The sequence below is a fragment of the Lontra canadensis genome, unplaced genomic scaffold (assembly GCF_010015895.1).
Source record: "Lontra canadensis isolate GAN:19392208 unplaced genomic scaffold, GSC_riverotter_1.0 scaffold32, whole genome shotgun sequence".
NCBI lineage: Eukaryota > Metazoa > Chordata > Mammalia > Carnivora > Mustelidae > Lontra > Lontra canadensis.
The window spans coordinates 20,337,232-20,363,465 of NW_022631026.1; the positions used below are offsets into that span (position 1 = coordinate 20,337,232).

At 54.7% G+C, this 26,234-nt stretch overlaps 3 protein-coding genes across 5 annotated transcripts in view; 1 reads left to right on the forward strand and 2 right to left on the reverse strand.

Moving 5' to 3' along the window:
• Positions 1 to 4,287, reverse strand: part of OTOF (otoferlin) — a 92,047-nt gene extending 87,760 nt beyond the window's left edge. For all 3 annotated transcript variants that reach the window (XM_032867005.1, XM_032867007.1, XM_032867006.1), the window contains exon 1: positions 4,209 to 4,287. In XM_032867005.1, coding sequence (XP_032722896.1) covers positions 4,209 to 4,287 — 79 coding nt within the window. The remainder of the gene's footprint in view (positions 1 to 4,208) is intronic.
• A 3,566-nt stretch (positions 4,288 to 7,853) lies between these two features.
• On the forward strand, positions 7,854 to 22,182 carry FAM166C (family with sequence similarity 166 member C). The gene is made up of 4 exons (XM_032867032.1): positions 7,854 to 7,959; positions 18,688 to 18,961; positions 20,053 to 20,165; positions 22,009 to 22,182. Exons 1-4 carry the CDS (start codon positions 7,886 to 7,888, stop codon positions 22,151 to 22,153), a joined length of 606 nt encoding a protein of 201 aa, XP_032722923.1. The 5' UTR covers positions 7,854 to 7,885; the 3' UTR covers positions 22,154 to 22,182.
• A 1,816-nt stretch (positions 22,183 to 23,998) lies between these two features.
• The window catches only part of CIB4 (calcium and integrin binding family member 4), a 52,353-nt gene continuing 50,117 nt past the window's right edge, over positions 23,999 to 26,234 (reverse strand). Inside the window, exons 6-7 of the mRNA XM_032867033.1 lie at positions 25,498 to 25,586; positions 23,999 to 24,061 (exon numbers count right to left, since the gene is read on the reverse strand). Coding sequence (XP_032722924.1) covers positions 24,031 to 24,061; positions 25,498 to 25,586 — 120 coding nt within the window. The 3' untranslated portion in view covers positions 23,999 to 24,030. The remainder of the gene's footprint in view (positions 24,062 to 25,497; positions 25,587 to 26,234) is intronic.

Sequence of the window (26,234 nt, forward strand, 5' to 3'; positions counted from 1 at the left end):
CCTCTGCTCCAGCCCAACCTGGGGCTTCCTAGTTAGGGCACTTAACTGGGATTTCCCTCCTCTGGCCTCTGGTCCCGTCAGCCCTCACCCAGAATGGCCTGGCCTCCCGCAGCAGCCCTCCCTCAACCCTCCTTCTGCGTCTCCACCTGTGTAAGAAGGAAGCTGCCATCCCCTGAACAGGCCGCAGTTTACGGCCCAACCCTAAGCACACCTTGGCCCTTCTGAGTCGGACATTTCCCCATTATGTCCCACTCATCTCTGCTCCCCTATCCGATTATGGGACCCTGGTTCGCCTATGAAACCCCACCCTGTACCACGTGTTGTATGCAGCTGTGCTCAGAAAGAGCATGTTCTACAAAGGGCTTGGGCCACACGTGACCCCGCTTGCTTCTGCTTCCCTGCCTTTCCTAGAGAATGGGGTCAGCTTCCCTCTGGGGCCCCAGAACTGCGGCGGTTTCTAAAATACTAAGTGCCCTAGCTGAGCTGTGGGGGGAGTAAGCACATAGTACTGCAAGGGAGGGGGAAGGCTTCCCAGAGGAGGTGACATATGAGCAGGGCCTTGAAGGATGGACAGAATTAATGCGTGTTCTCAAGATGGAGGGTGGGGGTTGTTCCAGGCAAAAGAAATCAATGTCTCAAGGTCTGAAGAGATACAGGGCTTGTATCTTTGGGAGAATGACAAGAAATTCAGGGTTATGGGAATGCAGTGGGGTGGGCTGGGGAGAGGAGGAGGAGGGAGAAGTCTTTGATAAAGCAGACCTTTACCGCTGGTTTCATCACCAGTTCAAGGGAATTACTTGGAGATCAGACCCAGCCCCCAGACAACGCCCAACTCACACATCCAACCCCGAAACCTGCTATCTTGGCAAGAAAGCTCGGGGAGGGGGAGTACGGAGAGATCACGGGCCTGGCCCCAGACAGCCTGTCCCTACTTCCCGGGCAGCCCATGTTCTCTCCCTGCGTTTGGATGGGCTGAGCACTGGACAGAGGCTGGCCTAGGGGAACTTACAGGCTCTCCCATCCTGTGCTCCCTGGTTTTGATTGATGCTGAGAACCAAGTTAGCAGTTGAAAAAGGACAAACACTAGGAGAGTCCTGCTTCTCTTTGAGTAGTGACCTGCCATTGAGATGGCTCCTTTCCAGACAGCCCACTCCTGATTCTGGCTGCAGGCCTCTGAGTTCAATGAGGACCACAGTCTCATCTTGTTCACGGGAAGCTCTGGGGGCTCTGGGGCTCTGGGGTCTGCGTGCATGATGTGGCCTGTGGGCCAGGACTTCTGGTGTCTCCTGCGTGACCCAGTGGACTGTATCTCCTGCAAGCAGGGACTGTGTCTTCACCCCCAGGGTCCTAGGCCTGTCCACAAACATCTGGTCGTACAGTGAGTGAAGGAATAAGGGCAGGATCAGGTTACGAGTGAAGGCGCAGCCCCCATGGGAACAGGGCTCTCAGGGGCAATCTGCTCCAGGCCCAGGTTCCTGAGGAACATCTTAGCCGGGGGGTCCCTACAGAGCAGAGGACAGGCCCGAGTTGCTCGCTCCTGGCACAGGTCAGGAATCCCTCAGATGTGCTCTCCTCTCCCCTGAGGAAGGTGGGCTGGAGAGAAGATGGCTCGGGAGCCAGCAGCCCGCCCCCCAGGCGCACCGGAAAGGGGTGCCTCGCAGACCTAGCAGTCATCTGAATGCCCTTCCCTCAACCTCCTCCAGTGCCCACTCCTTCACTGAAGCAACCCGGCGACGCGCTTGTTACCCACGTGACCATTTTAAAGATGAGGACTAGAGAGGTGAAGTGAGAGCCAGAACCCAGTAGGAGCCAGAGCTTCTGCCTCCGTATCTAGAACTTTTTCCACTGCAGCCCCTAAGGGTACCTGGGGGGCATAGCACAGAAGGGCAAGCTATGTTTCAACCAGCTCATCCTGTCTGCCTGGGCCACAGCCAGAGGGCCCGACCCACTAGGGCTCCCTGCACCCAACCTTTCCCTGAGCTTCACTCATGGGACTAGGGGAACCCAGGGCCATCCTCTCCCTCTGACTATTCATCAGTTTCTGATTCCCCCCTGCAGCTGTTTGCTTGGACAACTGAGGCTGTGTATGCCAGGAGGTGCTGTGGAACATTCTGGAATGAGTTGCTTCCTCTGAATTGTTGTTAATGTTGGGCTTTTGGGGTGTTTCTGGTTGTCAGGTGCTGGCAGCCACCGAGGAATGGCTGAGACATCTCTGGTTGTTAGAAAGGATGCTTTCTGGAAATCTGTTTGCCATCGGCCCCTTCCTGATGCCCAGCTCCTTCCCCTAGCTCTGTCTGCGGCCACCTGCTGCAGGTACACTGCTTGGAAGTGGATCTCCCCACTCAGTCCAGAAGGCCCAGTGTGCAAACCAGCAAATTCCCATGTGGTCGGCTGAGGCTAGAGGCCCAGGGATCAAAGGAGATCAGAGGAGAAGGGGACACATCAGATAGCGTGCTCTGGTTGACCAGGAAGAGAAAAAGGGGCGTGCAGGATTGAGCACCCAGGGAAGGGGGTGAGGTTCTGTGCCCCAGGCCCTGCACTGACGCCACAGGGGTCTCTTTGCCTCCGGGCCCTGGTGTCTCTGCCTGCAAATGCTGTGCTGTTTGTGGAGCCCGGGTACACGTTTCACAGATGAAGGGACACATTCGCTTTTCCTAAAGCCAGCAGGTGGCACACAGATCCAGGGTGCTGCAGACAAAGCCATCCTCGGGCTGGTGTGGGAAGCAACAGGCAGCCTGCCCACCCTTTCCTCCCCAACCTGCTTGCAGAGACGCTGCGATCCCCTGCACCCCTGCCCATTCTGTGCACAACCTGGGCCTCCCGCCAGAGCCCATCCGACTGGGGCCCGGCGAGGTAGGCACGGGGGCTATGGCCCCTGGTCTCACCTCTCCCTTGTAACCTGGGTGTGGACGTGCCCCCAGCCTGGGCCCGAGGCTCACTTTGCTCTCTGGTCTGCTGGGCTTCTCTCAGCTCTTCCCCCAGCCTCTATCCGCATCCCCTCTCAGGAAAAATGGCCATGTCTAGTGAGGAGTGCCCTGGTCTTTGGTGAAAGGCTATCAGAGATGCCCCGGCCCAGAGGGCTGGGCTGTGGCCAGTCAGAAGCCAAGGCGGGTGGGTGGTAAGCACAGGAAAACCCGGCCTTATTTACTTCTACTTAAAAGCCTTGGGGGTTGCCCTCTGTCTTTAGGGTAAAGGCAGCCTTGCGTCCTTGGTTCCGCCTCTCTCCTGCCTCAGCTTCTGTGCTTACTCTGGGCTCCAGCTTCATGGATCCTCTATCTACTCCATTCCACGTTCCAGCTCCTCTCCCAGCCTTCAGCCTCCCGTCCCCGGCACCAGCTCTGCCCTCACCTCCTTACCTTGCTCCTTCCTGCTAGTCCCCTGGGTTTCAGCTGAGGGGCTACCTCCTCCAGGAAGCCTTCCTTGACCACTCTGCCCCAGCCCAAGTCGAGTGCCGCTTCTGTGGCTTGCGTGCTGCCCTTGTCCCCGTCCTCATCATATCAAACACCTGTCCTACTTGTCTGCCAACTGGTCCTTCTGTCCCACTGGAGGTGGGCTCCTCAAGGACAGAGCCTGGGTCACTCTCAGGCCCCAGGCTTGGCACATAGACCATCGTAAATGGCTGCCGGATGCATGGGAAGGGAGGAGGATAGGAAGAGAATTGATAGAGGGGAGGCCAGTGGGGTGCACAGGATCCCTGCCCACCAATAGATCCACAAGAAGCCAATAGTATCCTCAACCAGAGAGCCCCTGGCTGCCTGGTTTCTGGGGACCCATGCTACGGCTTTCAGTCTGCAGAGGCCACCACCACCCTGAGCCCAAGGAGATCTTCTGGAGGGAGAGGGAGAGGAGGAATGGGCCCACGGAGGCTCTACGGGGCTGGGCCTCTTCGCTGTGGGTCCCCCTGAGCTCGGAGAGGCAGTCTTTACCTCTACTTCCCCAGGACCTCCTGCAGCAGAGAACTCTGCACCCTACCAGGCACACTGCACGTTGGCAAGCACAGGGAGGGACAGACACAGATGCAGACAGGACAACACGGGGTACCTTGACTGTCAGGAAATCACAGTGGCCAGTCAGGCCAGGGGCAGAGGGCTGCCCACGAAAAGCCTCATCACCCCAACCCTGCTAGAACTTTTCCCATCCATCCTCCCGCCCTGCCTTATCCCCATCAGCCCAGACCTAGGGTCCCTCTAAGACAGGGGGTCCCCTACCTCGGAAAGTCACTTTGGCGATCCTGTCGCCCCTGCCCCGCAGCTCCGAGACCGTCTTGAGGTGGACAAACAGAGCCATGCTGACGTGTAGAGCCTGGACAACGCCGGCGGGCAGGAGCGGCTGGGGAAGTAGTGAGTCTGGCGGAGCTCGACTCACACGCACACACCTCCCTCCTCTCCCTCTCTGCTCGGCTGCTCTCGCCTCCTGCGCCCCCTCGGATGCTGCCCACAGAGACCCAAGCAAACCAGCCAGAGAGCTGCTCCCTCCAGCGGTTCACAGAGCCTCACAGCCCTGCCAGTGCCCGCCCCTCCAAGTTGTCAGCCCAGTGCGTATTGGTGTGTGTGTGTGCGTGTGTGTGGTGTGCCTTGCGTGCAGCCCTGGGAATGCAGGCTCAGAGTCGGAGTGGGAATTCATTATTCAGCAGCCTCCAGCTCCTAGATAAAACCCTGCCTAGCCTCTCCTGGCCCCTGGGGCTGACGCTCCTGCCTACCTCTCCTCCCCGCTCTGCTGTGCCCTGCTAGGCCAGTGCAGCTGCCAGGAGAGTGCAGAGGGGCTCGCACACGAGTGTGAAGTGTGAGTGCAAGGAGCTCTACCATCTGTGTGCACAGGAGGCTGGCCTGTTACACTGGTGTTTCGAGGGGATTCATGGCCCCAGCCAAGCTGGCCACCGGGGCTGCCGGTGTCCGTGAGGCTCAGGGAACCTGGATGGGTCAGTCCTGGCTGCGTCCCACTGTGTCATGTAGAAATCCCAACCCCAGCCCCCCACCCCCAGTGTCCCCTGGAAAATCAGCATCTACCAGACACCATTAAGGCTGTGTCGGGTGGCTGCTGTCAGAAAGGGAGCCCTGAGAAAAAGGAGATGTTACTTCCCCCACCTGCTCTTGGGGACCTTGTACCCCCAGGAGGTGGGGTCCTGACCTCCTGGTTTGGGATCCCTGGATCTGAGAACTGCCCCAATGTGAAGGTGTCAGAGGCCTATGTTCTACTAAGGGCTATGCTTAAGGCACTAGCCTCACCCCATCCTGGGCACGGGGATGGAGAAGGCTGGGCCGGTGAGCCTCACTGGAGCAGAACTGTCAAGATTTGTGTCCAATTAGCTGCTGGGTTTGGGGGGCGCAGGGAAGGGATATCTGGCAAAATTTCCAAGGACTGGAAAAGAACGGCCGTCTCTTCCAGCAACATACCCCGGGAGAGGCTTATAATGAAAGGGAGCCTGGGGACCAGGATTCCGGAACCCAGAACCTCTGCAAGGCCATCTACCCCTTCCTCTGGCCGTTTGCTCTGCAGGGAGTGCTCTCACTCCATACTGCCTTCTGGCCCGGCCTCAGCCCAACTGGTGCCCAATCCTGAAAGTGCCCCTGCACCCACACCTTCGCTCAGACCGGGTTGGGGTCCTCATCTGTGCCGCCCCACCCCTCTCATCTCACTGCTTCATTCTCACCACGGGGAGACCCTGGTGCCCTGCATCTTTGCAGTCCCATGGAATCCTGGTATGGAATCCTGGGTATAACAGGATACCCATAGAAGGTTGACAGGATAAGGGGGAACAGAGCCTAAAAGTTCAAAAAGGGAAGCATCAGATTTTCACGGCACGCTAACAAGAGGTTACTCCCTTTGAATTCTACAGTCCAGTGACCTGCAGGATGTCACAGGAGCGTCCTTCTAGATGATTCCTTGTTACATTGCCTTCTTTTTCTTTTTCTGTTTATGTTCTATTTCCTTCTCTCCCTTTCCTTCCTCAGTTCCTGCTCTCCTTTCTCACTTTTATCTAGCCACAATGAAGCAAAGAGTATTTCAGTCTATTGTATTTATTGAATACAAAAGAATATCCACCAAATTTTAAAAACCAGGTAAGTTTAATGTCTCTTCAAAAAAAAAAAAAAAAAAACTAGCTTTATTTGTAAGACTTGATAGGAAAAAGAGATCCATCTCCTCCCCAGGCCCTCCGGTGGTTCTCTCCTGTAGGGGGTGAGTGAGTTTCAAGAGGCCTGTGCCTCTTTAGGAAAAAGCCCATGAACTTGTCCTAAGCAAAGCATTGAGCTTGGCTGAACCTCAGTTTCTATATTGATAAGTGGTAGTAATTCCACCCCGTCAACACACAGCACCCCTTAGCCAAGCTAACTGACCCTCTGAAACCTAAGCCAGACCTCACCTTTTAATTTCCACTCTACCTACTATTACAGATTTCTGTAACTCTTACTGTAAAATTTATTCAACATATACTAGCTCCTCCTAGTACCAGGTACTGAGGATTCAGGGGTGAAGGTGATACAGTATTGGACCCCAGGCAGAAGATTCGCTGGAAAGGTCCTCGGTTCCGGGCACCACCAGCTGGGAAGTCATGATGGGGGAGGGAGTGGGCACTTGACCTTGGCAGTGGGGGGCACCTTCCTGGAGTACAGCACACCTGAACTGAGAGCTGTTCTTTTACAACTTTTACAAATGTTTTTCTTATTATTGCTCCTATTCTGCATGGGGAATTTAGAAATACACAGATCTGACTGCAGTTTGAAGGACTGGTGGAAAGTCTTTCTGCCTGGTCTGCAGCCCCTCATTCCGGGACAGTTTCTTTTCCTCCCCAGACCTCAGTTCCCCTGCTTCTTGCACTCTTTGGAAGCCCATGGCTCCCCCCAATCCCAATGTTATCTCTCAGCGAAAGCCTTTTGACAATTCTGGTTGCAAAAGCGTCCTGCAAGTTCATTAGTGTCTGTGGTCTTCATTAGCTGCCATTTACAGATTCAAACTGTGAAGATGACACTTCTTGGACAAGACTGAATGAAACCGAGAAGGCCAAGGGTAAACGGCAGAGCACTCTTGCTGATACCAGGACTGCTCCAAGGGAGCTGGGAGGGAGACAGGTTTGGCTCCAAGCCCCAAAGAGCATGTTGCCTTGGAGGCTGTCACGGCTCTTCCACGCCGCAGTTAAAGACCAGGGCTGGGATGAGGGTCGCTGGAGAAACGGGGTGCGAGGGCACCGGTTGCAGGAGGGAGCCATTATTATAAGGAACCCTCACCGGGGACTTGGGTAAGTTTGCTTTCTGGTGCAAACAAGCCAACCCTGTGGGCTGCACTTCGCAAATGAGGGCCGGAGTACATCACACATCCAGATCTTCCCAAGATTTGCCTTTTGCCCCTTACTGATAAGCCACTCTCGTGGAGTAGTATGACAGGCAAGATGAGGCAAGAAGGAAGTTCCCAGGGAGAGACGATAGAGTAGGAAGACAATTCCCTTCGAGGAGCTGGGGTGCTCAGGCAGAGCCGCGATGGGGCTGTCGCTTTCGGCTCGGCCTCCGCAGCGAGGGCGCTGGGCCATGTCCCGAGTCCTGCAGGGGACAGAAGGGCACTCGGGGCGCATCCCCCGCCGGGCCTCTCCTGCGAGTTTCCACCTTCATCCCGCATCCCACACGCGGGCATGCGGGGAAGCAGAGAGATGAGCTCATTCCTGGGCGCGGGAGCCCCGCTTGGGGGGAGGGGCAATTGGCGGGGTCCCCGGGAGAGCACGCTTGGGGAGGTCTGGGGGGGAGGTCTGGGAGCCCCCCCGGAACTCCGCTTCCCCTCGGCCCCAGTCCCCAGTCCCGTCGTTGCCAGGCGCGCGTTGCCAGGTGACCCCGGGTTGTTTACCGTCGGGCGGGGAGCCCTGGGGCGCCGGGCTCACAGCGCGCTCGCCGCACCCACCATGGCTTCCCGCAGCGCGGGCACGCTCCTGACCGAGTTCAATGCCGCCTACGTACCCCCCGGCCTCATGCCCGGGTAAGGCCGCCGTGCACCCAGGCCCCCGCCTGAACTCCGGGGGTCGGAGTCCGCGTCTTCCCCCCACCCCAACCCTCCTCTGGCTCTGGGGTTTGAAGGAACAGAGAGCGCCAGTCGTTCACATGCTGGGTGGCCTACCCCGGGGCTGGTGCGCTCAGGGTGGCTTTCCGTGTCCCCCTTTGTAGAAAGTGGGTCCCCATCGAGTGGCCCGGGGAAGGGGGAGGAGCGTGAGGGCGTGAGGTTGGTGTTTGGAGACACCTGGGGGGAGCAAGAGCGTGGGGAGCCCAAGAAGGGAGCAGGCCCCAGCCCGCGGTGGTGCACCAGGATTTGCGCAAGAGCCGGATTTGTCAGATGAAGGACTGCGGCAGACCGGGTGGGCGCCTGGGTGGGTTTCAGAGAATATGGCACGGCCAGTTGGGCCGTGCTAGTTGTCCCTGAGGGATGTGCACTGGCCTCCGACTTTGTGGTCGGTTCTCCCACTGATCTCACTTAATCTTCCCAGGACTTCCCAGTCCCCAGATCGGCCTTGCCCTTAGCATTTTCAGATGCAGGGTCAAACCTACCTTTCTTTTCTCTGGCTGCCATCAAGCTCCAAACATCTAAGATGCAAGTCTGACGGTCTCTTCCATTCTGTGGCCCCGTGTCCCACGGGTGTCTGAGATTTCCACTCCCAACCTTTTCTCCCAGAGTGTAAGAGTGTCTTCTCTCTCCCACCAGTTGCCCTGGGGCATGGAGGGCAGGGACGAGACCCTCCCGATGTCAAACCAGGGGTGTTAGAAAAGGTGGCTTATGATTTTCCTACGATCTTTTCCTTCATTTAGGCATTCTTTGGGCAAAGACCTGCCAAGCACTTGGGCTGTCCCAGGTGTTGTGGTAAGACAGACAAGCAGGGGGCTGCCCTCGATGGGTCCCATTATAGTGTAATCTCATAAGGCTTAGTTCAAAGCCATCTTGACAGCCCTTGATAGTGAAGTAAATACCACATTCTTGGTGTTTACCATAGGATTTCATTCTATACATTAACATATTTTTTTTCCTTCAGCTCCCTGCCGTCCCCAAGTGGGATCTAACCCTCCCCAAGTGTCCCCCACTCTGTCGGAGGCCAGGGGAGGCTGCATATTTCAGAAGCGATTCTGGGTTGGTCCATGCCACTGGTCTGCGGTTCCCTCGAGCACCCTGTTCTGTTAATGATCTAGAAACTGTGATAACGGGTGAATCATAAAGAAGGCTAGCTCAGTCTGTACCTGAGGCTTTTGCCACGGATCTTTCTGGGAGGAATATGCTGTTCCTCAGATCCTCATCAGTGAGGAATGAATGAAGTTGGTTTTTGTTTCTAACTGCTCCCTCATTTTGTTAACTTAATGAAAGAATCCAAGTTTCCCCCACCACACTTGGATAATTATTATTTTTGTGTGTCTTTTCAAATATTAATCACAGGATTGTAAGCACAGCATCTCTTCTGACACTCAAATCAGCCCCCTTACCAGTTTTATTCTTAGCGGCAGAGAATATTCATAGGGGTAACGACCTTGGAGATCATGTAGCCCAGCCCTGTGCTGCTCCAGATGTGGTCACTGAGGTCTGCCAGGGAGAGCAAGGGGACTTGCCTGAGTTGCAAGCTGGTGACTGAAGAGCCGGCATTGTGAGCCCCCAGGCACGAGCACCTACTATGTGCCAGGCACTGTGCGGGGCTCCTTAAAAACTTTCTCTAAAAAAACCTTTGCCGCAACCCAGATGAGAGACGAACCGCTTATCTAGGGTCAAGTTACCCTGCCTTGTCCATGTGACTTCAGCACCCAGGCTCTCCTCAATCCCTCCAGTTGTTATCTGTTACTATTAGTTAGATCCCTGCCGTGCTCAAGGCCTGATTCTGGGTACCGAGGGAGGCAGGATGCTGCTGGGCTTCAGGCTCGTTGCCAGGGAGCTTCACCTGGTCCCTTGCTGCTCTGGGCAGCACAGCCCGCCCTCCCTGCAGTAGCAGGGAATTCTTGGGTCCGAGTCCCGGGACTGTAAGGCTTCTCAAGGGATGATACTGACCTCAGTAGGGCTTTGTGCCTCCTGCTTGCACATCAGATCTAAGTGGTACCCAGCCCCTTGCTCTCAGCCTCCCGCCATGCCTCACCAGGCTCTTCGTCCAAACCCTTGACCCGCCACTGCGCCTTCATTCCTGGCTGGACTACTGCTGCCCCTGACACCCCCCAGCTCTGCCCAAGGGCTCTCACCAGGAGCAAGGGCAGGGGACTTCAGTTCCCTCCCTCCCTTCCCTCTGTCTTCCTGGAGGGGCCGTTTGGTCTCACTCTGCCACTGAGCTGGGCCTGAGCCTTAGGGGTTGCAAAACCCTAAAGTCAATGTATTCCACTTTCAAGAGGACATTCTCAGGACGGTAGTTGCACAAAGGTGTCTGTGTCCCCTTGCCCGGAATCCCTAGACAACCAGCTCTCTGGAGGGAAAAAGCCTTGATCCGTAGCGTTCATCCCCTCTCTGTAGCATAAACACTCCCACCACGGCTGATTTCAGGCTATCATCACGGTGTCCGGGTGCAGAGCTGGGGAGAGACGCAGAGCAGCTCACACACCCGATAAATCCACCCTACACACACAGGAGGCACGACTAAGCTCCAGAACACGGACGGCGGCAAAACAGTGACATCATTAGGTAGTGATCAGTTTCGAGTGTTTATTACCTTTGTTTTCAATATAATTTCTTTAATTGTGACTTCATATACATAACTTTTTTATAATTTAATTTTTTTAAGATTTATTTATTTATTTATTTGACAGACAGAGATCACAAGTAGGCAGAGAATCAGGCAGAGAGAGAGAGGAGGAAGCAGGCTACCTGCTGAGCAGAGAGCCTGATGCGGGGCTTGATCCCAGAACCCCGAGACCATGACCCAAGCCGAAGGCAGAGGCTTAACCCACTGAGCCACCCAGGTGCCCCTATAATTTAATTTTTAATACCGGCTTGTTTAGCAGCAGCTTGGAAAAACCCTGGAACTTTAGTAATCAGCTTCCTTCAGCCGTAGGAGCCTGGACCAGCCTCCTCTCTCACACCCCTGCCTCCTGCCAGCTGCTGCAGACCTCTGGGCTGAGACAGGTGTGGGCCAGGCCAGGACAGGGGAGCCCCTTTCATTTCTGCCCAGGCCCTGGCCATGGAAGTGCAGCCCCAAAGACAGGCCACTGCGTCCTACGCTACAAAACAAAGGACACATGCCAAAGGGATGTAGGAGAGTCCAAGTGCCCAGATAGGCAGCTGATGCCTCTCACGTAGCCCAGCAGAACTGGGGAGCCTTCCTAAGAAGGGGACCAGGGGCTCCTGGAGACCTAGGCTTTGTCTTTCTAGAAGAATCATCAGCCTTTTAAAAATGTGCCTCCACATGTCAGTTCATTTCAACAAATATGTACAGAGTCTCTGTGGAGGGCCAGGAGTGACAGGATGCAGATAGGAGGAGAACATCTCCCTCTCTCCCCACGGACTTCATACTTCAGAAAGAGACTAGACTAAAGGCGCAAGTAATTACAATACAGCCAGAATGTGACCTGAGACATAAGAGAGTCACAAACGGAGACGCCTGGCTGGCTTAGTTGGAAGAGCCTAGCGACTCGATTTTGGGGTCAATGAGTTCAAGCCCCACATTGGGTGTAGAAATGACTTAAATACATAAAAACTTAAATTAAAAAAAAAAAAAGAATCACAAAGGGCACAGACAGTTCAATGGAGAGGACAAGCATGGTCTGTGGGTGGCTCCATGGAAAAGTCTTGGAAATGGACCTTGAGAGATGGCTAAGGTACCAAGGCAGGGAGAGGAGGAGAGGAGTGTCTTCGGGAGAGGTGATGGCCCGAAGAAAGCTGGAGGAGCTGGCCAGATAGACTTCCAAAGCAGCAAAAGCCTTTTAGCTGGAGTAGAAAAGCTGGGACATGGGAAGTGGCTGGGAAAGTTGAAAAGACGCTCCCAGAGGCCCACGTCAAGCTGGGCCTAGAGCGTCTGGCCCCTTTGTACTTAATTTCTTAGACAATGGGGAGCCCTTGAAAGTTTTTGCCCGGGGGAAGGATCTGATGGCCCTGTACTCAGCAGGAAGTGTCTTAAAGAAGGAGGCGGTGGAATGAGGACGTGCTGAACAGTCACAAGTTAATTAGTTAATAAGGCTGCTCATGGGATCTCTGAAGGCATGGTAATTAATTTTAATGTCAGGTATGGGGCCAACCAGGGCCGTCAAGAGGCAGAGAAGGACTGTTCTCTGTGCACACAGGGAGGCACACAGGATCCTTGCCTGGGGACCTGGCTGAGCACGGTCTCCCAGCTCCTGTGCAGGGGGCCAAGGAGCCCAGAGGCAGAGAAGGGCATCAAGGAGGTGTGGCTGCACCATAGGGCCTGTTGGATCCCCTGTTATGCAACCTGTCTGCCTTTCCTGCTGTTCCCTTCTGTTCTTTCCACCACGACAGGCCATGCAACCCGTAATGATAGGCCTTTGGAAAGCTCTGCCGTAGAACCACACGGGGTCCCGCTCAAGGCACAGAACCGCGAGTGCGTCCAGGGGACACAGACCTGGCTTGCTGAGGCATGCCCTCTGAGTGCTACGGGAATGTGGACGTGTGCACCAACGTGTGCGCACCTGCGCCCCTCCCAGAGCAGCAAGCCCTGAGCAGGATCCGGAATCCAACCCCTGGAGGACTGCGGATTGCGGATTGCGGAGGAGAGGGCTTCTGTTCTATTGGGATGCAAATATCTTGGCATTCAGGGAAGGTGGAAGATCGGGGAGCAGAGGAGGACTATGGCAGAGAGCCTGGGGGTGGTGAAGACAAGAATCACGGGAACACGTCACATTTCTATAGCTCCTTTCTTCCCAGGAACGCAAAGGCCCCCGTGGGTGGGACGCCCTGTGCCCACGTGCGCTCTGCAGATCAGAGCCAAGCCCCTTGGGAGCAGTGTTCTGGGACGTGGTGCCCCCCAGACTGAAGGGGACTTCAGTCTCCTCCAACGGACGTTTATTAAGCACTAGTCCTACGCTAGGTGCTGCGTAGGTGCTGAGGCTGGAGGAGAACAGATTAGCAGAGGAGGTGGACGGATGTGACACACTCACACTCAGCAGAGGGGAGTGGTTAGGGAAGGCGACAGAGAGCCCTTGTTCTGTGAGTGAGTGGGGAACCCCCAGGGGCGAGAGGGGACATGGCGTCCTGGGGCGAGTGGATGTGTGCGAAGGCTCAGAGGTGTGGACAGCCTGTGAGGTCCCAGAGACGTGACGCTTCCGGGGCCTTGGGCACCCTCAGGGAAGCGAGAAGGGAGAGGTGAGCCTTGGTGCTGTGATGCACCTTTGAGAAAGGTCGTTCTGGCTGAAGTGTGGACGGCAGGCCGGAGGGTGAGACTCGGTCTGGGAGACTGGCTGGGAGACTCAAGATGGTCCCGGTGAGCGAAGAGCCAGGCTGGCAGCTGTAGGAGAGTCGCAGGGCTTAGGGACAAAAGAGGGGGATGGAGAGGGGTGGATGGCCTGAATCCCAGTTTCTGGCTGGTGAGGGGTGAATATGGGTATCATTAAGCCAGGCAGAGCTATCCAGGAGGAGGAAGAGCAGGCTGGTATCCATCCTTCTGCATCTGGCACTCGGGGGCAAGCCCCGTGTGGACAGCTAGGTGTGTGGATCCGTAGCTGGGAGAAGAAATACAGAGACACGGCTCTGGGCATCCTTGGTGAATGGGCAGTATTGGAAGTCTAGCATAAATGAGCTCTCCCAGAGGGAGTAGGTCTCTGAAAAGAGACGAGGACCCTGGGGCATCTGGAAGCACCTGGAAGATAAGCCGAGGAAGAGAACGAGCTTCCAGGCCATCCCCCTCCACACCGAGGTCCTCGTCAAAGACTGACCCCAGTGGAAGGTCCTTCATGGGCCTCCACCAATACCACCCCCTCACCCTGGGGAATGGGCCTCCCTCCCCGAATTTAAAGGCATTAGAGCTCCAGCATGTATACCGTGTAACACTGTCAATTCAGAATGAGAGGGTAGGGGGGAGGAGAAAGGGCTGAGCTTTGCGGACTTCTGGATCCCCAACATCCGGTACACAGTAGGTTCACACTAGAGTAATTCTTAACACTATCTCACTGTCTTAAAAAAAAAAAAATACACGTACAAAGCAGGAAAAAAAAAAAAAAAACACCCTAAATCCAAACACCTAGCGTTAACCCCTTTTAGTTTTTGGTGAATTTTCTTCTACCGTCCTCGTTGTGTGTCTGTTCAGCAAAAAAGACTCAACGACTGGCTGGCTGGGTGGACAGAAAGATAGACAAAGCAATTCTACAAAAATACGATCTTGCTACATTTGCTATTTTAGAATGAAAATCACGAAATGTAAACTTACTAGGACTCCACCGAAGAGAAAGATGTTGGCATAAAATGGAAGAACACCCAGACTTTAGATAAATGCTAATTCAGCTCAAGAAATATTAATTCCTAAAAGATCTCTCTAAAGGAGAGGGAGGGAGGGAGGATAAAAACCATCCAGGGGTGAGAGTCACTCTGTCGTGTATTTTTCAACGACACGTTTTAAATTTAGTTGCCATGGGTTGACTCTGCTTAAAAATTCTTCGTGGGTGCGCGCCCATCGCCCCTCCGCCCACCTCCCCAATTTTTGTTGCCAAAATTATTTTTCCCTTTGACAGGTTTTATAACATTTCCACTCCATGCTGCCACCAGCCTTCACCTAGCTGCTATTTCTAGTTCCAGGACTGAAATAGATTTGAAACTAACCACCCTACATTCCTGGGTATTTCTTTTGAATCATCTCTTCGCTGGCAGATTTCCGTCACTGAGTGCTACTTGCAAGGAGAGCCTATGGATGGCTTTGGTTCCTGAGCTCTTTCTTGCTGGGAAAGGACCAGCGGCTGCCTTTTTAACAGGATGGTCGGCTGGCCAGTCTGATGTTCTTGGGTCACGCTCTTGTCCCTACAGAATGCTGCGGACAACCTTTCTTTCATTTTCATGCTATCGTTTTATTATCTTTTTGTTGGGGTTTGACAGCATCTGATGACCAGCATCTCTTTCATGCCTGCCTTCTGAGCCACTGGAGAAATACGATAAAAGAGTGAAAGCTGTTATGGGACAACAGGGCTGATACTGAACCCCAGAAAGAGGTGGCAGGGTTGACTAGGGACAGGCTCTCCTCCTGAAGGGCGGTGTGTCCACGCAAAACAGCACAGAGGAGCCCTGTGGGCTGGCATGCTTCCAAGGAAAAGAGTAAGGGGTGGGTGGGCTTCAACAAGCTTCAGTCCACCAGCCCAGTGTTCTTCCACCTGAAGGTAGAAGGACAAGTGGGGGCGGAGGCACATCCATGGGGCCCTCCCTCCACGTGAAAGGAAGCTTATCCCTACTGCTGCTCTCTGACTACTTGACTGTCGAGCTTATATTTTTATTAGGTTTCATCTATAGCACAAAGAACCCTCAGGAACTCTGCTTCTACCGTTCAGGTTATGTTTCTGGCAAATGAGTTTCTTCATCAGCTTGAGTGTTGCAGAGAGAGGCTGAACCGAGGATGTTGGATTTGGCAATTGGATGATCTTACATTACCTTAATGAAAAAATACAGGCTCACATTTAAGCTGGGGTGGGGGTGGTGAGAAGTCGGACTGAGGGAGATCAAGGAAAGAATGGGAGAGGAAGAAGCAAAGGCAGAAGGTGCAGAACATTCCCTGGAGAAATTCAGGAATACAGGGAGAGAAAGGGTGGGATGCGAGGCCCACGGAGCGGATTCTGCAGCCTGGGAAAAATGCACACGAATGTGTGTGTTTGTAGGCAGAGGGGAAGAAGCTAAGAGAGCAGGAGAGAGTATCGATGGCAAGGCAGGAGGACAGAGGCTGAGAGAAATAGAGAAAGACTGATGGGGGCAGCGGAAGGGCAGGAGGGGAGGCTCTGGACCCAGGAGGGGGGCGAACCATGGGAAAGAGGAGGACTCAGTCCCAGAAGTGGCCATAGTGACCTCACAAGCATCACCAGCCCTGCCATCTTTCCGGGAGAGAAGGAGACTGAGCCATCGGCCAGGAACTTGGGAGGAGCCAGCAGATAGGCAAAGGCAGGGGGGTGCAGGTTAGGATCCCAAGGGTCATGGTCTCAAGGGCAGAGAGAAGCCACAGGCAGGAGACGTAAGGCTGGATCAATGCCTGAGTGCAGTGGAAGTTGTCTCCCCTCACTCCCTGCTTGGGCCCAGGCAACCTCACGTGCTGTAAGATTCTAGAAAGGCACAGCTGGCGAGGGGAGGTTGGGTCAGGAAGCAGGGAGGGGCTCCTGTACTGTTTTGCCTACAGTGGAAGGCCTGGTGGTAATCCCCCGGCTTGGCTTTCCTGACTCCCACCTGAAGATGTGAGGAAGGAAGCCCCTCAATGCTCTCTCATTTTATCGGTGGGGGGGTCGAGGCCCAGAGCAGCTGCCGCAGGTAACCCTGAAGCTCGGACCTCAGACCGCAGTGCCCTGTGGCCTGGGGAGTCAGGGAAGCCCGTGATATCCCAGGGAGCCCACAGGCTTCCCACACTCCCTGGCCTGGTAAGAGAACTCAGTTGAGCGTAGAAGAGGTGTCCAGCTTCCCAGCAGGGGAGGCCCTGGGGGAGGTGCTGGGGGTCCCTGCGGCACAGCGGTCCATCAGGCATTTATATGAGTGGGTCTGACTGGAAACATCACTGATGCTGTAGGCACACAGCAACTCATTTTCTTTGTTCCCTAAACGTGTCCGTCCCAGACCGCATGCCAGACCTGGTATGGCAAACTGGGGACCCAGAAGGAAGACGTGAGCCAGCTGTGCTCGAGACACTCCCCGCCTCGTGGCAGAGACAGAGACAAGAGCATTTGGAGGAGGTTTGGCTAGTGGTGGGAGGGCGGCAGAGAGCAGGACCCACCTAGACCTGGAAGAGGTGGCAAGGAAAGGATCTTCAGAGAAGTGATAGGGCGGGTCTGTTTAAAAAAAAAAAAAAAAAAGATTTATTTATTTATTTGAGAGAGAAACAGAGCATGAGCAGGGGGAGGAGCAGAAGGAGAGGGAGAAAGAACCCCAAGCAGACTCTGAGCTGAGCATGGGCCCTGGCATGGGGCTCGATCTCACAACCCTGAGATCATGACCTCAGCTGAAATCAAGAGCCACCCAGGAGACCCACAGAGCAAGCCTTAAAGGATCCTTTCGTACCGGGGGCAAGCCTCAGGAGCCAGGGGAGAAGGCAGGCATTCCTGATGGCTGGGGACACAAGGCAAACCCCAAGGGAGAGAGAGGCGGGGAGAGGGAGAAAGAGAAGTTACATGGTGAGGCTGGAGAGGGAGGCATGGTCAGCTCCCAGACAGCCTTGAACACCATGTTAAGGGCTTGACTTTAGAAAGGTCAGTCCGGCTGGAGTATGGGAATGGGGGGGAGGTAAGAACGTGGTTGGGAGGATAGGAGGCTGCTGTGGCCACAGTCCAGATAAGAGGCAGTGTGGCCCAAGCTTGGGATGGTGTGGAGCCCCAGGGCTTGGGGACTGATGGCATGAGATAGATGCGGCTGTGGGAGGTGGATGCCAGGTTTCTGACTTGGCCATCTGGCGAGTGCTTTTCACTGAGATGGTAGCTGTTGGAGAGGTGCTGGGGAGAGAGAGTGCTTGGGCCAACTGAGGGAGAAGTCTCGTGTGCCACGGAGTACGGGAGTCTGAGGGAACTTCCAGGCAGGAGATGAAGACCAAGGGCCAGCCACCCAAGGGTGAAGGTTAAGGGCTCGGCATGAATACCATCTTCCCAGGGACTGTGTGGGCTCAGGACGGACCCCAGAGGAAAAGAGCAGAAAAGATATATCACGAGGGTGGGGGGACCAAGAAGGAACAGTCAGAAAGTCAGGTGAAGACCAGCAGACAAGGAGGGAACAGTGTCCTAAAATCCAGGAGCGGCGTTTCGAGAAGGCAGAGGTCACCAGCCCTCAGTGCTGCAGACAACCCGGGATGGTCTTGTCAAGGGCCATTTCAAGGGCACTATGGGGTCCAGGCCAGGTTTTAGGGGGTGAGAAGCACTGACTGGGAAGCCACTGGTCTCTGTCTCTTGCACAAAGTCTGATGCTCCTGCTTCTTGGGGGTCGCCCGATCGCCCCTCGCTTGGCTGCAGCAAGCCTAGCTCTCTGTAAATCTCACCAGATTGGGGCTCCCTAGTGTCCTGAGCGTGCGTGCGTGGGTTGTCTGGCTCTCTGAGGGCCCCGCTCGCCAGCCCCTGTCCCTCTTGCCGGTCTCCAGCCTCCAGGTTTGAAGAAGGTGACAGAGCTCCTGGCAGCCCGTGTGAGGGGCACGTCTCAAGGTCGCTAAGCTCCAGCCAGGTTGTAGCACGTGAACCCAGGCCTCGGCTGCAAGTGACAGCATTGTCCCACTGCTATGTTCCCACTGACTTCTGACGTCCTCTACCCTTAATGAGCCGGTGGCAGGAGGCCTCCCCATCTTCTAAATGGAGAGTGACTTGCCTGCAGGCTTGCTCGGGGCTCAGGATGGGACCCCCAGGCTCTCGCTCCTGCCTCTGCCTCTGGTCTGCAAGGATGACCATCCTCTAGGGGGAGGGAGAGGCCCAGAGTCTCTTTCCCTCATCCTTTCCCGGAGCCCCAAACTGGGCAGCACCTCTGAGGGAAGCTTCTCAAGGCCCAGAAGTGACCCACAGGGCCCACTGGCCCCATCCCTGGGTTTTCGGGGCCTCTCTTGGAACTGGCCCTGGAACCTTGCACTGATCTCCCCTCCCATGCCGCTACCCCTCATTACAGGTACCAAGGCCATGTTCCCAGTGTGGCCTTCGCCTTCGGCTCCCCCTATGGCACCGCCACCCTCAAGTACTTCCAGGACCAACGCAACGCAGCCCTGGAGAAGATCCACACTCCCTTCAGCACAGGCGGCCACTTCCCAACCTTCTTCTCCTCCAACCCCGACCTGGTGCTGAGCAAGCGCTCCCACACCCGGGACCGCTGGCTGCACACCCCTGTCTACACCCGCTTCAACCTGGACAGTGACCGTTCCACCCAGCTCGCGGGGTTCTACCAGGTGGGCTGCCCTGGGCTGGGCGGCTGCCTCCTTTCCCTGGTGGTTGGGGGAAGAGGGTTAGAGCGATGGTGGGGCCAGAGGAGACCTCTCACCCTCAAAGAGTGACTTTATTTCCTTTTTCTGAGCCCCTGAGCTGGCAAGGACCCTTGCCCTTGCTCACCCCCACTGCCGGGAGAGCTGGAGCCTTTGGGGATGTGCCCGCCCTCCCCTCTGCCCCATAGCCCAGTGGACTGTTGCTTACTTCCTACTAGAGTAAAAGGCCAAAGATTCACCTTCAGGTTGAGCCCACCCAACACAGACAAATGGCCCACTAAGCCCCCTGCCCCGACTGTACTTGCCCACCTGGGTCCTAGTGCCCACCCAATGCCTCTCTGTCTCCCAGATTTCTGAGGATGTACCCCGGAGTCAACGCCAGCCCCAAACACTAGGTGCCTGGCCCTTGGTGTTCTGGTCCTGCCCCTGTAGCTCTTAAAGCCTCCTCTGAGTCTGGTTCAGACACATCCTTGTGGACACAGGCACTGACCACTGATGTGCTTGCCCAGCTCACAGGGGCCAGGGCTCATTCTCTGCTGTGTTCCTAGAAATACACCCCCCCCGCCCCGCAGTCTCTTGCAAACAACCCTCCAGCCCGAGTTCAAGGACACAGGTACCTCCTGGTCCTCAGGGCAGAGAACCGTGTGAGAAGGCAGCCTCTCCAGGGAGAGGATCGGGTCAATGCTGTGAGACATCCGGGGGCTGGGGGACCATGTCAATGGACACTGAAAGACCTTTGGTGTCCATCATGGGGGGCGGGGGGAGGCAGAAACAAACTGTGTCACCTGCTCAGGCAGGATTCACATACCTTCCTTCTGCTGGTCGCTTGTCTCGTTTACTCTCCCTAGCAAAGCTGGTGTGGTGTGGGCCATTATCCCCATTAGACAGATGGGGAGCTGGTCTCAGAGAGGACACCTAGCTGGGAACTCCAATAGGGGCATTAGGGGAGGCAGCCCCCCGCCCCTTGCCCAGGTATAGGCAAGCAGGAATGGCAGGAGGCCCCAGGTTGCTCCTCCAACACTAACAGCCTCTCGTCTCTTCATTGGGTCGAGCTGTAGGTGGCACAACAGCATCGGAAGTTCTATCTAGACAAGACGGGCATGGTGCCCCGGGTCCCCTACTTCATGCTGCCTGTGAAGGAGTGGGAACGGTACCCTCTCCCCACCGACCTGTGAGTGCCTGCTCTCCCTTCATTCATGCGTTCTACAAACACGTGTCCATAGGCACCTGCTTTCAGCCAGGCATGCAGCCATTCAGAGTGAGAAATGAGTTAAGAACTGGCCCCAAGGAGCCTATGGTTCAGAGGATGATAGTTACACAGCAAGGGGTCAGGGTATGGGCAGCCTTGCAGCTACACTAGTCCAAACGTGGGCACAGCTGCTCTGAGCAACAAGGAACTGCTTCCCTCTGGCGGACACAGAGGGCACTACACAGAGCCTGAAATTGGTACCACACCCTCCCCCCACCCCCCAGCAACCCGGACCAGGCTCAGAAAATGTTCTTCTCTGGACTACAAAATAGCTTTCAAAGTCCAGCTGTCCATCTAACGAAATGTGAAAGTTCCCCACTGCCTGAATCTCACTGCTTTTATCCGGGAGAGTTGCTCTTCCCAGGGAAGGCCCTCTCTGCTCTGAGATAATCCAGACACATGTTTGCCTTGCGCTCCCTCCTGACACCAAGGCATGGAAATCAGAAGTCTATGCTGCCAAGGTGTCATGTGGGAAGGAAGCATCAGGTGGTCATCTGGAAGATCTTGGGTTTCCAATTACATGCTGACCCTTTGCTTGCATCAAGAGCCCCAAGCCTCGTCACCATCATCATGGATAAGGCAGGAACACTTTCCATTGAGATTAATGGGTTTTAAAGATACAAATTTACCTATCTCTGTATGTTATCTCTGTAACATAGATGGGCCCATTTTATAGATAGGGAAACAAGCTTAGTGATGGCCTCAGAAACTTTGCCGGGTAGAAAGTCTGGTTGGAGGTAGAACCTGGAGAAACTGAGATCTCCTGACACCAACTCTAGGACTCTGAGTTTGTCATCTTCACCCCTTGGGTGGCTCTGAGTCAGACCAAACTTGGAGGCAGTGTGGGGCCTCTCCTGGGCCATATTTTCTTTTGAGATCACTCTGGGCAGGACCTGCACCTCCTAAAGCTGTGGGGAGCCTAGGATGTCCCAGCCCCACTTCTCCAAATTATCTGGCAGCATATGCAGCTGATGGCTTCGCACAACACACAGGGCCAACCAGGTCAATGGGAGTAGGAGGGTCAGTGTCTGCACTCAGACCTTTTCCTGATCACCACTGTGGCTTGGGGAAAATCCCTGCCCTTTCCTGAGTTTCAACACCATCATCACCATCACGCCACCATCACCAGTATCACCATCTCCACCATCACCACTGTCACCACTTTCATCACCATCACCATCACCACCATCCCCACCATCACCACCATTACCATCACCGTCATCATCACCATCACCATCATCACCATTACCAGCATCACCATTACCACCATCACTATCACCATCACCACCATCCCCACCATCCCCACCATTTCCATCATCGTCATCATCACCATCACCGTCATCACCATCACCACCATCACCACCATCACCATCATCACCATTTCTTATAATGTTTGTTGAGTGTTTCCTCCTTGTCCAGGGTTACTGAAGTGCTTTATAAGCATTATCTCATTTACTCCTCAAAACAAAGCTGAGACAGATGTATTCACATTAGTCCATTTTATATGGGTCCACTTCCAGCAGGAGCTAAGCCAGAATCTGACACCCATGTTCTGTCTGACGCCCACGTTCTCTCTCTGAACACTATACCATCATGCAAATACCAATTATTCTGATCTCACCTGCAGGGTGGCTTATCAGATGTTGGGCTGATGAGCAGTCAGCAGGGTCAGGATGGGCTAGAACACTAGGCACACAGGGCCGCGGTTGGGCATCCCTCCCCTTGCAGGCTCACTGCCTAATGCTGGCTCCATCCTTGCCCCCAGTCCTCCTCTGACCCCGGAGAAGAAGTGGCACCTTCTAAGAGCATCCCCTGAAAACATGAAGACCTACCAGACGTTCCCCTCGGGGAAGAGGGTCTCCCCACAGGAACGGCAGAAGAGAGATCTCTACTTTGAGTTTAGAGCATGATGCCCGGGAGCCTGGCTCTGACGAGATTGGCTTTTCGGAATAAAATCTTTAGCCACGACCAAACCCGTGGTCTTCTCCTCTGAGCCCCAGGGACATTTGGCTACAGCAAGAACACGCCTGAGGGTCACACAGCGCTGAGTCTTAAGGACCGTGGAAAGCTCAGCTCAGGGGTTCACGCCAGTGGAAAGCAGTGTCCTGTGACCTACTGGCCCCCACCACCCCTCCCCCAAGGTGGGGGCTGGTAGGACTAAGAACTGTAGGGCTCCCAAGCCTTGGTGGCAGGTCACTCCGGGACAGAGATACCTCCCATCTGCTTCTACCAGTGTAATTGAGGAAGCCCCAAGATTGCATGTCCGAGAATGAAGGTAAAATGACTGCAGAGCAATTGCACTGGGATCAGATACAAAGGAATTCCAGTTTGAGCCCTGACTTGGCATCATTCAGTCCACACACTCACTTGTGAGGGAGGTGGCGTTATCCCCACTTTATTGATCAGGACGCAGAGTCTCGGAGGTTGAGAATATCGCCCAAGCTCCCACAGCTTAGAAGAGACCCAGTGTTTGGACCCAAGCCCTCGTTTGCCCACTACATAACCTGCCTGTGGTCCATGTGGAGACATGGGAAGTGGGGATGACACAGCCTAGAAGCCCCCATGGTGCCTGAGAGAAAAAGCTGCATCCGGCAACCTCTCTCTGCATTCTTCCCAGACAGGCATGGACAGGCTGCTGGGGTGTCTCTCCTGGGGACTATTTCTAGAATAGGATGGGAGGGGGTGGCCCAGGACTGAGCCATTCTTCAAGGAAATGGGGAGAACAGGCTCCCCAGTCACATGCCTGCAGTGGGGAGTCTGGAGTGTCTGCTCTCACCAGGCTGCTCTTCCCACTTCTCTGTGGCAGGGGACAGGATGTGGGGTACAGCCCCTCCATACACAGGATCTGGGATGGGGACCTCAGGCCAGGTGTGTATCCACATGACAGGTTTTCTCTAACATTCCAGCATCTCTTAGATTTGATCAAGGGACTCCATCCATCAATGGGAAATTTATTACATCTTGAATGGGTGAGTCAGGACCTGAAGGCAAAGAGACCACTGCAGGTTCAAGTACATGTCACAGTGAAACAGCACCTCCCCTGGGATCCAGTGTTTAGACACCTTCCCAGAGGACGATGTAAACCAGAAAAACTGTGTGCCCATCAGAGGGGCATCTGTCAGCTCTTAGAGACCCTATAAGGGGCTTCTCCTGTGACCCAGACTCCTTGACTACCTGGGTCCCCAAGGGTCCCTGTGGTGGCCAAATTCATTCCAGGATTTGGCTGAAGAGCAAAGCAAATAACCCCCAGTTGCTGGTCCACATGTTGCATCCTGGGGCCTGGGGATGCGAAGTGGATCCTAGATGTCTTCTCCCGTGACGAGGACCGGGAAGCCAGGCACCAGCTGGAATGACCACTGCCCAACATGACTCTGTACAGTCGGCAGGAGAGACGCTGGGAGGCAACTCCAGGGGAAGAATGGAATGTTGTGGGTTTTCTGTGTAAACTTCATCCCATTTGGCCTTTTCCCTGCTGTGAGGTGGTTGGGATTTGGACATTGTCCTCAAAAAGTCTGGTCATCCCAGCTAGCTTGGTGTCATTGGCAAACTTAAGCCCCGGAATGAGCAGTGCTTAATAAAAATTACTCTATGTGATCCTGTATTCAAAAAATGAACTGGTGGGGCAAGGGAAAGGTTTTGTTTTGCTTTATTGAATAAACAATGGTCTATAAGTGAGAGAAGGATGGGGACCAAGTCATACTTCTGACCAGAGTCCCCCAATGCCCGGAGGGGGTTGAATTCCAAGTTCCAGTGTCTCCTTGAAGCCGCCAGATCAGATATGGCCATATCAAAATCCCCAGAAGTGAATCCGAAAGGAGCTGAGAGAAAGCATCCCATGAAGCCACCCTGAGCTACAGATCTAAAGTGCCCTCCAATTTCCAGGTTCATAGTGGTCCTGGTGGCACCCTCTCGTCCCTCTCTCTGGCATGGCCAGTTTGCAGCTATTGCAAACCCTCCCAAAGCCTTCTGCTCCTTTTAGCATCACCAGAAAGCAAAGGGTGTCAGAACCTCGTGGTGCCAAAAACCAATGGAAAGAAATTGGAGAGATGCAAAGAAAAAGACAAGGAGGACAGGATTCTGGTCTCTGTTATGTACTGGGCTGTTCTGGAAGAAGAGGAATTACCCTTAGTTGGGGTAGTTCTAAGTGTGGACTGTCTGTCAGAGGGTATGCCCACACATGGGTCCCACAGCATCCAGGACGGCCTGGAGAGCCCTCTCCTCCCGCCACGCGATTAGAAGAGGGGTGAACACCTGACCCAATCTGGAGTCAGAGCTGAGAGATACTACTAGGAGTGACCGACATCTGCCGGGAGGCCATAACTGGCCTCCTGTCTGACAAGGGAGAGATTTCCTGTCTGCAGGCTGAGCTGAGTGCAGAGGAGATGAGGAGAGAGGCAGAGGCTCTGGGTACGGAGAAGAGAGAGAATGAACCATCTTCCGTTCCTGACCAGGTACTCTCTGAGGTCTAGCGCTTTGTTCTTTTTCTGATTGGTTGGTTAAACCATCATGGCGGCCATGCTTTGCTATCAGATTCACTGAGACTATGAGACCAAGGGCAGAAGAGGGCCCAGGAACAGCAGACACCGGCAAACAGAGGTCCACTGCACCCAAGAAGGGCCTTCTGACAGGGCTGTTGGATCATGAATGGGCTGCCTCTTGGGGTGGGGTGGGGTGGTGTGCTTTCCCCATAACTGGAAGGATCCAAACAAGACCATTAAACATGGCTGAGGCAATATGGAGATGGCCAGTCGTCTCTAGGGTGTCTGTACGAAGATAGAAGACAATTTAATGCGCTTTCTGCATGAAACAAGGTTTGGAAATACTCTGTGACCAGCATCTTCACACACCCATGCAAATCTCCAACTCCCCGGGACCTCTGGAGTTGTGGGGGCAGGGGAGCAAAGGCCACCCGCCGGTCAGTCCTGGAGTCCCCTGGGCCTAGGGGAAGACCCCTGTGTGCCAGCTCTAGATGGGCAGCATCTGAAGTCAGGGCCACCCACGTCATTTGCAGAGCCTGGAATGTACTCTTGCCTTTGCTGGCTAAGCCCCACTCCCTCTTTCTAAAGGTTAGAAATTTCAGTTACCTAATTTCTCCAAAGCTCCAGGTTTGCTGATTCTGAAAGCATTGGCAAAGTACCCTGGAGACTCATGACCTCCTTAGGAAGACTGGGGGGCTTTATTGGCTCTTCCTGCCCCCGCCCCCAACTGTGGTGGGTACTTCCTGTCCCCCAACCCCCAATCCAGAACACCTTACTTCATGAAGTCTGGAGACTTGGCCATCGCATGTTCAAACTCCGAGAAAGATAGCATGTTGTCGTTGTCTAGATCTGACTCACTCAGGACCTGGTCAGGGGTGCAGAAAAATTCAGAGAGCAGAGAGGAGCCCACTATGAGAAAATGACACGGGGTCGCAGGCAGAGGGGAGAACTTCTCATGCCAAGTGTTACTATAGGCCATGCTCCTCGATAGTGCTTCACTAGCATGTGAGTCCCCCAACCTCCCTGGGGGAGGGTAAGGCAGATGTTCTCCCCACCCCCCTTGCTACTCCCCACCCCAGACAAAGACATGGAGATGCAGAGATAAGGTCATGTACACTGAGGTCTGGAGCCTCGTGGGCTGGTCTCATCATGGGAAGAGTGTCCTTCATGCCTCCAGCACAAACTAGGCAGTGAAAATGGGTGTGGAGGTGAAAGGGGTGACACCCCCCCACACCTGTATCCAATCACAGGCAGGGGCTCGTACTGCAAGGAGCCCGGTCAGGTCAAGGAGTCAGTGATGACCTCCCACAGTTTTATCTTTGCTTCTAGTGTCAATCCAGACCTCAAGCACTTGAAGTTTCCCATGGTCTTAGGACAAACAGACTCATGAGGCTGCCTTCATGTCCTGTCACACTTTGGATAACATGGGAAAGGGGACATGGGGATGTGTCCCTCTGAGGCTAAGCTGCTGTCAGGCCACCTGCCCTCAGTGACCGCCATGTGGGTGGGAGGG

Bases quoted from the DNA above. Each gene is read 5' to 3' on its own strand.
- FAM166C (XM_032867032.1), top strand. From the start codon at position 7,886: ATGGCTTCCCGCAGCGCGGGCACGCTCCTGACCGAGTTCAATGCCGCC. The intron at 7,960-18,687 runs GTAAGGCCGCCG...CCCTCATTACAG, and splicing joins CCCCCCGGCCTCATGCCCGG to GTACCAAGGCCATGTTCCCA. The intron at 18,962-20,052 runs GTGGGCTGCCCT...GTCGAGCTGTAG, and splicing joins AGCTCGCGGGGTTCTACCAG to GTGGCACAACAGCATCGGAA.